This window comes from Patagioenas fasciata, chromosome 20 (genome assembly GCF_037038585.1).
Source record: "Patagioenas fasciata isolate bPatFas1 chromosome 20, bPatFas1.hap1, whole genome shotgun sequence".
NCBI classification, from domain to species: Eukaryota; Metazoa; Chordata; class Aves; order Columbiformes; family Columbidae; genus Patagioenas; species Patagioenas fasciata.
Genome location: NC_092539.1, coordinates 812,383 through 825,289, shown reverse-complemented (window position 1 = coordinate 825,289; position 12,907 = coordinate 812,383). Strand labels below are relative to the sequence as shown.

General features: G+C 50.5%; 1 protein-coding gene and 1 pseudogene across 2 annotated transcripts; both read right to left on the bottom strand.

The window, feature by feature from the left end:
- LOC136110604 (procollagen galactosyltransferase 2-like) overlaps positions 1–9,595 on the bottom strand; it is a 34,934-nt pseudogene extending 25,339 nt beyond the window's left edge.
- A 129-nt stretch (positions 9,596–9,724) lies between these two features.
- Positions 9,725–12,828, bottom strand: LOC136113408 (uncharacterized). Of its 2 annotated transcripts, none has more exons than XM_071817218.1 (5): positions 12,548–12,828; positions 12,173–12,238; positions 11,943–12,081; positions 11,653–11,791; positions 9,725–11,371 (listed from the first exon to the last, which is right to left on the bottom strand). In XM_071817218.1, exons 1-5 carry the CDS (start codon positions 12,613–12,615, stop codon positions 11,142–11,144), a joined length of 642 nt encoding a protein of 213 aa, XP_071673319.1. In that variant the 5' UTR covers positions 12,616–12,828; the 3' UTR covers positions 9,725–11,141. The 2 variants fall into 2 exon arrangements, with proteins under 2 accessions (XP_071673319.1, XP_071673320.1); XM_071817219.1 differs by having other exon boundaries at positions 11,653–11,788.
- Between the last annotated feature and the right edge of the window lie 79 nt (positions 12,829–12,907).

The following is a 12,907-nucleotide window of genomic DNA, read 5'->3' as shown; positions in this document are numbered from 1 at the left end:
GAGCTACCAAAAAAGCAGCTGTACTATTACAATGGCTTAAGACAAAGCTTTTGTAGGTCTGGCTCCATCACCTTCCTGCCAAGAAACAGAACACACTACTCACCCCGTGGCTTGATGCACAAGTGAAGAGCTGTTCAGCACCCGGCTGGGCAGTATACCCAGATTTCCCAAATTCTGGTGTTTTATTCCAGCTGTGAAAACGTCCTTTTTTACCACACAATAACAAGTGGCATTGCTACTATTCATGACTTATGTTCTCCAGCTCAGCACCTTTCCCAAAATTCTGCAAACCAAGCAGGATTCATTATATTTTTTCAAGCACTCCCGCAGCAACAGGCAGGTATGAGGCTCTTGTTCACCCAGCACTGACCGAGGAGGCTCAACTAATTAACAATTTTCTTTTAATTAGAAACACTCTGTTGCTTTGTAGATATTTTTGTGTGTGCCTGTCCTACCTTGCATGCATTAATCTGGGACTTGACACCTCAAATCCTGCAGATACCAACAGATCAGGGGATAACAAAGCTGGTGAGGGGCTGGAGCACAAGTGTGATGGGAGCAGCTGAGGACCTGGGGGTTCAGCTGGAGAACAGGAGCTGAGGGGAGACCTTCTGATCTCTGAACTGCCTGAAAGGAAAAGTTTCTTCACTAAAGGGGCTGTTGAGCATTGGAACGGCTGCCCAGGGCAGTGGTGGAGTCACCATCCCTGGAGGGGTTTAGAACACACGTAGATGTGGTGCTTAGGGACGTGGTTCAGTGGTGGACTCAGCAGTGTTGGGTTAACAGTTGGATTCAATTATATTAAAGCTCGTTTCCAACCTATATGATTCTATAACGCATCACGAGATGTCACCGAGCTATCTCACAACAACGCAGTTCAGCGCCTGTGAGCAGATTTAAACCTTCCTTGCCACCACTTATTTTACCACAATTATACTCACACAATTAATAAAGCCTGATCCTTCAGGCCCGAGTTCAAATATTGTTTAAGCATTTAATCAACTTGCTAAAAATCTGAATGTACGCGTAAGACTTTTTGGCTTCATGGGGACTTGGCATTTGTTCTAGGGTTTCCATAATTAAGGACAGACTTTTGGAAGTACCTTATTTTTTAACCACTTCACCTTGGTCCCCCAGACGTCAGCTCCTGTGCAGAGATGGTCTGAGCCCCGAGCAGTGGCAGGAGTTGTGTGGGAGTGTGGAACCAGTAACAAGAGCAGCAACACTCCCGGCTGGGCAGCTGGACAAAAACAGGACCTCACAGCCCAGGAATGCAACAAATAGGTCTCTTCTCTGACTTTTTCCCTATGCCCTTCAGCAGCTTGTGGATAATGCATTTTGCTGGCAGCAGCAGCGATTTTAAAGCCTTCAATGATCTTCCAAGGCCAAGGGAATGATTCACAGCTGTACATTATTGCATACATACGTTGAAACACACCAGGATCTTGGCTCTTTCCACACAACTTCAAACCAGACATGGGGAAGAAATTTTTTTTTACACCAAGGGTAGTGAGAGCCTGGCCAGAGAGGTGGTGGCTGAACCATCCCTGGAGACATCCCAGGCCAGGCTGGACGGGGCTCTGAGCAACCTGAGCTGGTGAAGATGTCCCTGTCATGGCAGGGGTGGCACTGGGGGAGCTGGGGAGGTCCCTTCAACACAAACTGTTCTGTGATTTTATGACACAACAAGGGAAACAACATCTCCCCAGAAAATCCATCAGGCTGAGGCTGCTTATGGTTCTCTCATGCCCATAGTTAAAAATCCCCATGTAACAGCTTCTTTGGCATCTGTGTGAGGGGAATTGTCTTACAGTGCAGCAGAGGTTCTGACTGCTCCAACCCCAAGTTCTCTCTTAATCTTACTTTAGTTCTCCCCACGGTCACCCTGTTGCAGACAAAGCTTTAGAAGCAATAAAAAAAAACCCCAAAACAATAAAAAACCATCTGCATCTGGCCTTGTCAATATTTCCAAGCAGACTTGGCTTCCAGGAAACAATTCCCATAAGGAAAGCCCAGGAAATCTCATACGCACAGGATCAGGGCTGTGACGAGCCTCTGAAATCAATTTGCTCAAACAAAGAATTAACTACATCAGCGCTGTAATTTCTGAGGGGATAGTTCGTTCCCACCAATGCTAATTGAGACACCAGCTAATGCAGCTGTTCAAGATTAATGAAAGTGAGTAAGCCACTGGGAAGGAACACTGGTGTTTAGAAATATTCTTGGCTCTGCTCATGAAAAATGGACAGGTTCTTCAAAGAGCAGAATCAGCTCAAATTTAGGTGCCCAGCACCACTGATTTTTCAATGGGCACATTGAAGATGGACCCATACCACATTATCAAGGGTCCCCCAAAATAGGAACATCTGCAAAGCTCTCCATCTCCGTACCAAGCTGGCAGAAGAACGAGCACAAGGCTCCCACTAGACACCCAGTATTGGAGTGAAAGGCAGACCCAGTTTATTGCACCCAGTGGCTTACTTTTTTAATTTAGTGGTGTGTTTTGTTCTGTTTTTTAATGTTTTTTCTCCCCAAAAAAGTGAGAACCATGCCCTGTAAGTATTGGTAAGCACACAGCGCTTACCTCCCAGCCCGAGATTTCATCCTCAGGTAGATCTTACAGTTCTACATACACAATACTGAGATTTTCAGAATGGAAAAAGTAGGTTTTGCGATCAGGAAAGAAAACCTAATACCTCTCTACATCTTCCTTTACCTTCCCTTGACCCTCACCTCCTTTCCAAGATTAAAGGTCCAAAGCTTGTCAGTATTACTGCAGACCAACATCTGTTTTGCGACAGTTCTGGTATGGATGGACAGACTTATTTTCCTTCAAAGTAGGCAACAAATAGTGGAATATTTATTTCACTATTATTTATCTCAGGATTACCCCACCCTGCAGAGAACAGGCTCAGCTGAACACAGCCAGGTTATGGGGTTGAGACAGTGTCCTGGTTTTGTTAAAAACAAGTTTCTCTTGTAGTGAATTTGCCTGTCAGCTAAAGCCTTCATGTCAGCTGCATTTTCCTGGAGAACCCAACACATGTTTTGGTTAAACCCAGCAAGGGAATGCAAACTTATTGATAAGCACGGATGGACATCTCGCGAGAGGGGCAACAAGAAACTGATGACTGAGAGACTGACCAACGGTGAATAACATTCCATTCACGTGAACACTTCATAGAAAAGTGGGAGATCACAAGGATCTCGCCCCTTTTCCCTTTTTTTCCTCATGGCCGACATTAGGAGAGGACCTTGCTGGTCGTCCCTGCGAACTGAGGCCAGTGAGAGACTGAATCCAGCTCCGGTTGGCTACAGAGCCTAATCCAGGACTTTGGGTGCTGGCTCTGCAGTTGCTGAGACTTACAAGATTGGTTTTGTATATTTTGTATTATTTTCTCTATTCTTATTAGTAGCATTAGTAAAACATCTTTAACTTTTCCAACTCTCTTCTCTCTGTCCTTCTTTCCCTCTTGATCGCCTGTCCTGAGTGGGGAGGGGGGAGAGGGAGGGGCAAAAGGGGGAAGTGGGGGGAGAGGAGGTTAACAATACATCTGCCAGGGTTTGATTGTCACCCCGCAATCTCAACCCTCGACAGATAATTGGCGTCCAACGTGGGGCAAGAGAAAGGGGTAAATTTGGAGATTTTTGGCTTTTCTACTGCTCTGACGTACCTTCCAATTTTCTTGGCACGGTGCCAACTCATAGAGTTGTGATACTCGCGTGTGGGTTTGCTTTGGATATTATTTAGTGGTATTAAGGCAAAGTGAATTACATTGACTTAAAGATGTTATGGCAAAAGTTGTATCAGTTATTTTCTACATTGTGCTCGCTGATCCCATATCTGTGTTGGTGTTTCTTTCTGAATCGAAGTATTCATTATATAACAACAAGAAACTGGACAGCGGTCATGATGATTCTGTGTGGTATGGCACTGGTTTATTTCATTATACTGCAGCCGTTAATGAATTTCTACTCGATTTTGCTTTACCTTGAAAAACCTCCAGGAGAGATTAAAGAGCAGAATGGCTCTATATTTGCTAATTGGTCAAACGAATCTTTAGAAAGGCTGACTAACAATACTTTTGTGTTTTTGCTAGGACAGTTTGCAAATGTTTTAGAGAACTTTGAATATCCTTGGAGCTTTGATAGAACTGTGATGGTGTTATCTGGTTTGCTGAATGTGTGTCAGTTTCTGTTACTGTTAAGAGAAATGAGGTTCAATAGGAGGTTTGCGTCTCTTTTTAGTCCTGAGATTTGCGGTGCGCCTTCGGAAGCTTTAGCAAAAAGCACTCCTAGCCGCTCAAGAAAAGGCAAAACAGCCAAAGCTGCTGCTGCAGCCACTGCCCCCCCAACCGCGGCTTCACAGGCTGAAGCTACAGCTCCTCCGCATTGCTCCTCTGCCAAGGGCGCTGCAGATAACGTTACTTCTCCAGCCTCAAAGGCTGACAAGGCAGCCCCCCCGTCTTCACACACTGGGCACTGTTGCTGCTGTAACCACAGCAATCACTGTGACAGTCATTCAGACTCTGGAAATGAATCAGATGATGGTGAACCCATATCAGCATCAGTTGCTGGTTTTAAGAAAGTCACTAGAAAGACCACCCGTGCAGCAGGTGATGGCACAGGGCCAACATCAACCCAAGGGGCATCATCATCAGGGCAGGGTGGAGATGAAGTGACCACCACTCGGTCCTTTTCTCCAGGTGAGCTGAGAGACCTGCGAAAAGACTTCAGTCGTCGTGAAGGCGAGAATATTTTAACCTGGCTGCTGCGATGCTGGGACAACAGGGCAGAAACAACTGAATTAGAAGGTGGTGAAGCCAGGCAGCTGGGATCTCTGTCAAAAGATTCCACCATTGATAGGGCAATTTCAAGAGAGTCTAATGCCACTACTCTCTGGACCCGACTCCTGCAGCTATGAAAGTCAGATTTCCCTACAAGGAAGATTGTATATCCACGTTAGGGAAATGGAATACTATGGAGAGAGGTATCCAGTTCCTGAGAGAATGAGCTGTGCGAGAGATCATCTATCTAGGACCAAACAGCCAAGAGGGGACAGACCCAGATAGAATCAATTGTACAAAATCTATGTGGCGCAGATTTGTACAAAGTGCACCACCTGCATATGCTAAGTCATTGGCAGGAATGGTCTGGTCAGCTAGAGGTGCACAAGACATTAATGAAGTGATTGAGCAGCTCCGGTACTTTGAGGACAGCCTTGCTGGTTCTCTACGGGCTTGTGTTTCCGCTGTGGAGAAACTGTGTGAAAAATCTGATGACCGGTTTGAAAAGCTGCTGCAAGAAATCCAAGAGCTCAGAGCAGACTCGTACCGTTCACGACCTGCACAAACCCATGTTTCAGCTGTTAGGAGAAGGCGTTTCCAATCTCAAGAGAGAGGGCAGAGACAGCCCACAAAAAGAGGTTCACTGTGGTTCTTCCTACATGAGCAGGGAGAAAACATGAATAAGTGGCATGGAAGGCCGACCTCAGAACTTCAGGAACGAGTACGTGAGATAAAAGGAAAAACTCCTAGGAAAGTGGCTGCTCCAGTTTACAAAAGGAGCAGAAGAGATTCTGATGCTCTTGAAGGAACCTCTAATTCACACCCAGAGACTGTGCAAAACAGGAATTAGAGGTGCCCTGCCTCCAACCAGGTGGAGGAAAGGGATAACAGAGTTTATTGGACTGTACAAATACAATGGCCTGGTACAACACAACCCCAGGAGTACAAAGCTTTAGTGGACACTGGTGCTCAGTGCACAATAATTCCTTCTGATTATAAAGGAACACAACCCATCAATATTGTTGGAGTGACTGGGGGATCCCAGGAGCTGACTGTTGTAGAGGCTGAAATGAGCCTAACTGGAAAAAACTGGCAAAAGCATCCCATTGTGACTGGTCCAGATGCTCCGTGCATCCTTGGCATAGACCACCTCAGGAGAGGGTATATTAAGGACCCAAAAGGGTATAGGTGGGCATTTGGTATAGCAGCTGTGGACACTGAGAAAATTGAACAGCTGTCTGATTTGCCTGGTCTTTCAGATGACCCCTCTGTTGTAGGACTGCTGATGGTTGACGATCAGCAGGTGCCAATTGCTGTACCCCCTGTCACCAGCGAGGCCTCTGAAAAGCTGCAAAAACATCCCCACACTTGGGTCCAAAGTGGTCAAAAGTCTCCAAGAGCCAAGTCGGAAAGAAGGATATGGAACAAAGGGAGAAAGCGAAGGGAGCAAGCCAAAGAGGGGGAAGAGGAAAAACTAGTGCCGGGCTGCAGGACTGAAATGGAGGAGGTTTTGCATTTTCTTATGATACAGTTGTATAGGTGGCTTCAAGCCTAGACAAGATGATTTCACGTTTTTCTTCTGGAGTTATGCATTTGCTGTTCTTTCTTTCTTCTTGTTCTTTTAGCAGGATCATTTTATCTGAGCATGGCAGTGGCCCTAAAGGCACTTGCTTTGATAGAGCTGTCCAATAAGGTGTTGAACAAGTCCTCGCAGACACGCAATGATGTAGCATGCTATAGAAATCAGTGCTTCTGTTACTTCGATTAAAGAAGTAATTTCTCTCAATATTCCAAACCAAGATTCTAACAATCCCATGAGTGGACTATCTACACCTGAATTCTCAGCCAATTCTTCTGCTGAAGCTGTGGTTAGACATATATCACCTTTTTCTGCCAACATCGTATCTGGGACCATGTTATTTTCCCATGCCATTCTACTAGTAGCATCTAATTGTTTGGTGATTCATTTAACTGCTTGTCTAGTATAACTTATAAATAAATGTTATTTATCCCGTCTACATTCTTGTTTGTAGTTACCTACCAAAACAAAAAGGACTCAGAACCCGCAGCTAACTTGACTTCTTGCTTTGTGTTCCTTGGGGACTCCTCTGGGGACCCCAATCTAATTGAAATAAACCCTGTCATCAGAGGAAAGCCCTCAACTCCTTTTTCTGTTGCCCTGATGGATCACAGTGTTCAAATGCCAGGGTAAAAGGAATTTCCAATTGTACGACGTCACAGGTACCTTCCCAGTGGGGGATAAAATGGAATGAAGTGTCATCTTCCCACAGTACCACCAAAGATCCACTCAAGAAGCATTTGAGGACATATGAGGACCAACTTCCCGTGTCTCTGCACACCTACTCATGTTCCTAGGAACTTGGTATCATTCCTGCCGCGTCGTGAGAGACAGGCAGTATGATTTCCAATTATTCCTGAAAATGCCAGGGGAATTTTGATATTTTTCCCTGCAAAGCTGGAAACAGTAGGGAGAGAGTATGACACGACTTATTTCTCCATGCCGTAGAGTCTTGGCATAAGGCTAAGACGCACTCCATCCCCTGTCAATCTTCGCTCCACCCCAGAGGGAAGGGTACCACTTGGGCCACAGGCCTTCCTGCTGCACAGGCATAGCAATTGCTCTTGTTTAGGCTTTGCACCATATATTTGATCCATTCTACCCAGGCATTTGTACCTCCATATATTTTGAACCTTCCCAGGGCATCTTTTCTACTAATGTCTATTTGTGATCCATAAACCCCACTTACTGAATCATCTGCTCTCTGTCTTGCAATTAGCAAAGGGTTGCACTGCAGAGACTCACATCCTGGGAGAGACTGTCCTTTAGATAGGGTCATTTTTCTTTTCAACTCTATAACCGTTCATTGCTCACTGTCCATCCCCTAAACTCTGTGCTCCAAATAACACTGTACCAGGAGGGGCAATGAGAGACAGTAACAAAAACTGTGCACTTATTTAAATCATCCTTAGACTCAGTCCCCTTGGACACGTTTCTTTTCATAACTCCATTCTCTTTAGCTCTGTACATCCCCACAGTTAAGGATGTGGCAATCATCTACTCAAATTGTTAGGGAACCTTCAGTTTCAGTGACGTTTGTTAAGTAACCCATTTGTAAATTCTACATACACAGGATTAACAATCCCCAAAGGTTTCATTTCATTTTCATCTCTGTATCTTTAGTCGAAGGGGGTCATCAGTTGTCAATACTTGCCACTCGTCACTGTCCTTTGGAGGTTCCATTGGCTCTTTAATCCGTGTCTAATGAGTCCACCCTTTCTCAGCTGGTCGTACCACTGTCTCGGTGAGCAGCAGAACTTGAAATGCTCCTTCCCAATCTGGCTGAAGCTTCCGTTTCTTTCCAGGATTTGACCAGGACCCAGTTTTCAGGCTGAAACTTGTGAGCTGCAAACTCTAAAGGCAGAGTTTGTGCCAGAAGGCCTTGTGCCTGAGAGAAGATAGGTAAGACAACCCGAGTATACAGTTTTTGAGAAATAAATCCTTAGTTTCAAACTGTGGAGGTCCACCTGTTATTAAACTTTTGCTACCACTGCTGCTGCGGCAGTGCTCAGGAGGAAAGCTTCTCCCCATCTGGCAAGGTGATCAACCAACACTAGTATGTATTTAATTCGACCAGCTACAGGCAAATCACCTTGAATATTTTGAGAGAGTTGTAAACTTGGACCCTGCCCTCCTGCAGGCTGCTTTTTAAGTGCCTTTTTATTTCTTCTTTTACAAACCACCCATCTTTCACAAATTTGCTTGGCTATACTATAAATTCCCGTATTACGTCACACATTGCTTGTGTTCCCCAATAACTCTCCTGATGTAGAATCGCTAATACCTCCCTCATGATTTGCTTATTTAACATTTCTCTACCATCTGGGAGCACCCATTTCCCACTCTGTTCCCTGGCTCCTAATTCTTGGAGGACTTCTTCTTATTTTTCGTCAAAAACTGGAATTTCCTGTGAGGCCAGGACCTCAAGCGTGAGATAACTTACAGTTATCACTTCAGGTTTTAAGGCTGCTTCTCAGGCCATTTCATCTGATAACCAATTTCCCCTGACACAAAAGGAGTTTCCCCTCTGATGTCCCAATGGACATCATGTACTACAGCCACTTCTATTGGTGACATCAGATTATGTAACACTTGTCCAACTGGTTCTTCACAAACCAATTCTTTCCCTTTGCTATTCATTAGACCCCATTCTTCCCAGATTTTCCCAAAGGTGTGCACTACTCCAAATGCATATCTAGAACCGTTACAGATGGTACCTTCTTTTCCATCTAACATCTGCAGTGCCTGATTGACAGCGTATAGCTGGCATGTTTGAGCTGACCAGTTATTAGGTAACCTGCCCGTTTCTTATTTCACCACTCACACCTTCAACGATGGCACACCCATTGTGTCTTTTCCCCTGAATTATCCCTGAAGTCCCATCTATGAGGAGGTGCAGCCCATTGTCATCTCTCCTCAGGAAAGCAGCAGGGTTTAATTTCCTTCTTTCTTTCACCAGAAGAGCGGTGACTGCTGCAGTTTGCACACACTCAAGACACTGGCTCTAAGAGCTTAGATAAGTGTGCCACTGGCTGTCGCTTCCCCCCAGCCCACTTGCTGGTGGAGCAGTGTGGGAGGCAGAACAGGCCACCCTGTGCAAGCATTGCTCAACAGTACCAAAAACATCTCTGTATTATCAACACTGGTTTTAGCACAAATCAAAAAACATAGTCCCATACTAGGTACCACAAAGAACATTAACTCCACCCTGGCCAAAACCAACACAAACTTCCAGGTAATAGAATAGCTCTCAAATTTTCTCCTTATCACCCCCCCAGGCAGTAACTGTGCTTCCACACCCAGAGCCTGTAAAACGTTTGTCTCTAATAAATAAGCTGGGGAATCTTCCACTAATATATTCCTTCCCCATACACTTTTAATTCTTATTATCACAGATAGGGCTGGAGCGCCGCTCCCCGCGGCCGCCGTCCTGTCCGCGCCAGAGACCGCCCCGCCGCCATCTCTAGTGAGGGCACAGCGGCCGCGCTCTCCCCGCCCCGCCACAGACACCTCATCAGCCACCGCCCGAACGGCGCCGGTACCCGAGGAGGAGGACTCGAAGGACGTTAACTCCCCCTCCTCGGCGGGGTGCGCCGCCCGCTTCCCAAGAGCGGCTCCCAGAGCGACCAGCTCCCCTCCTCCCCGGCGGCACGAGGCACGGCCTCAGTGCGGCGGCTTCACTGCCCGCGCCGAAGATGGCGGCGCGACGGGAGCGGGAAAGCGTGAGGCGCTGCAGGCGTCAGGCCCGGCCCGGGAGCCCCCAGCCGCTCCTGCTCCCACGCACCCCCCCCGTTTGCTTTACATTTGTGTATCGTATATAAATGCAGAGACAAGGAGCAGCGGCACGGAGCAGGCTGCTGGGTACGAGGTGTTCCCTCAGCACACACACCCACACCCCCCCCGTCCCGGGCCGGGCCGCTCCGCACGAAAGGGAAGGTGAGGGAAAAACAAAAACTAAAGGCACAGAGGCGTCCTGGCTGAAGCCGAGCTGTGCTCATCTACCCTTTGAATGACAATTCCAAAGGCACATCCCCACTCACGAAAGCTGGCGGCTCCGCAGGGTCCCCAGCAGACACAACCACCGGCCGGCGGGGCGGGGGGGGCTCTGCCCGGGGAGCTCCCGCAGGGTCCGCAGTCTGAGGACAACGCTCCGCCCGCAGCCCCGCACCGAAACCGCCGGAAGGTCCCACAGCCTCCTTGTCAAGCCCAAGGGAATACGAGCTGGGCCCGTATACGGTCAGTGCTCCAGAAGCTTCCCTGCTCCCAGGCGTTTCACTAAACGAGGGCCCCGTCTGTCAGCCGAGGGCTGTGGGCGTGACCAGAGCGCCCATCAACCGGAAGTGCCGGGCGCTTTCCTGCGGCTGCAAAGTGCTGCGACATGGGGCTGTGGGCCCCCCGGGGCGGGGCGCGGAGCTGCTGCGTCCCCCCAGTTTTGGGTCCCCCGACCCAGAGCAAAGCGCTCCCCTCCTCCGGCTGCCGACAGTCAGCCCGGCTTCTTGCACAGCCCCCTGGTTACCCCCTCACCCCGTCCCCCCAGTTAGTCCCAGGGGGTGTTTCTGAAGCCCATGGACACCTCAGCCCCACCCGGGGTGCAGGATGGGCCTTTGCTGGCTCTGCCCTGGTGCCCACCGGTTTGCTGCCAGTGCTCCCTCTGGGGGGGCCCTGGGTACCACCGGATCCACCTGGGCACCCCCAAAGTGCCTTTTTAGCGCTTATTTTTCTCCTGAAAAGCAAACACAGCGGGGCTTTCTGCCATCCTGCCCAGGGACCCCCACTCAGACCGCACCGGCGCTTGGTTGCCCATCGCCATTTATTGCAGCCGCTGCCTGCTCAGCGCCCGGGGTGGTGGGACCGGGGCCGGGACCCCTGTCCTGCCCGGCTGTCAGGGAGTGATTCACTGCGGGGGGCTGGATGGGCGGCAGCAGACTCGGTGCCAGGGTGAAGCGCCTGGGAGACGGGACTGGTTGGTGCAGCAGCACGGCCGAGAGCAGCGAGGAGGGGGTGCCTGGGGGCGAGGGGCAGGGTCAGCCACAGACACCCACAAACAGGGTCCTTCCCCCACCCTGAAGCACGCAGGCTGTTGTCCCACACTGCCAGCACCACCCCCCATGTCCCCCAGCTCCTCCAGCTCCACCACGAGGAGCGGCTGCCCCATCAGCCCGTGCTGCCCCCACATCCCAGCCCAGACCCCAGACCCCCGTCCCGCCCTGCCCAGCTGCGGGCACAGACCCGTCCCCACAGACAGCAGGGTGTCCTCTGCCCCCCGGTGCCCTGACAGGGCCATACCTGGCCGGCTCCTCGAGGTCGTGGTGTCTGGGGTGGCCCTTGGCGTTGGGGGCGGCTGAGAGCCCCCCATCATGGAGAGCTGCTCGTCCTGCCGGTTCCCATCAGTGCCGTCCTGGCCCGACAGCTGCATCGCGTCCTTCTGGGAAGGGGAGAGCGTGTGACCCAAACACGGGGCCCCGTTCCGCATCCCCCAGCAACCCTCCCCCAGCCAGCTCTCCCTGGAGAAAGTGAGGCACGGATGGATCCCCCCGCAGGCTCAGCATCCCCCTCCCCACCTCCGTCATCCCTACCTTGTTGGGGCTGCGGGCGCCGGATGGGGACGGCCATGGGGTGCTGGGCGGTTGGGGCTGGAAGCGCGGGGGCGTGAGGGTGTGTGGGCTCCCGCAGCTCCGCGGAACAGTGGGGTACCTGCACTCGCCCGTCCGCTCCCTGTGGGACAGGACACGGGGTGCTCAGTGCCCGGCAGGTGGCACCCCATGTGTCACTCGACGCCAGGGAGGGGTCGGGGGCAGTTACTCACGGTCCAGGCGCCAGCGTGTGGAGGGGCCGGTCGCAGGACAGGCAATGGAAACCAGGCAGCAGCTGCCTGGAGAGGGGAGAAAAGGGCTGGGGAGCTCCTGGGGGGCACAGCCCCACCTGCACACCGTCCCCTGCCACAAAAAGCCTGTGTACCCACCCCCCAAGATTGGTTCAGGAGGGCTCCTCCCACACGAGCCCCCTCATTGTGCCCCCTCCATCGCTGGGAAGCTGCAGCTGGCAGGAGCACAAGGCACAGCCACTTGCTCAGCATCCCCAGGGGCGCTGCCCACACGGCTCCCACGCCAGGGTACCACAGCGGCACGAGCTGGGACAGCCAGCAGGAACAGGGCCGGCACTGCGGGTTACAGCCACCCACCTTGATGTCCTTCTGCTCCTGCTGGCCATCCTGCTGGAGGTTTGCAAGGACCGAGCTGAACTTCTCATAGTCCTTTTGGAGCTGCATGATGCTGGCCTGGAGGCACTTGAGCTGCTCGTCCTGCTGCAGGGACTAAGAGGACAAGGCGGTGCTGAGCCAGGGGGTGGCTGCCCCGCGGGGACAGACCCAGGGTCTTTTGGCTGGTGACCGCGGGCTCTCAGTGCAAGCAGGACATTTGCTCCAAGGCTTTAACTCCCTTCCACGCTGCTGACTCCCACGAGCCAATTAGGGGGGCAGCGAGGGGCTCCCCCACGTTACAGCAAAGCAGAAATGTTGCTTTTCCCATGCGAGACACGGAAC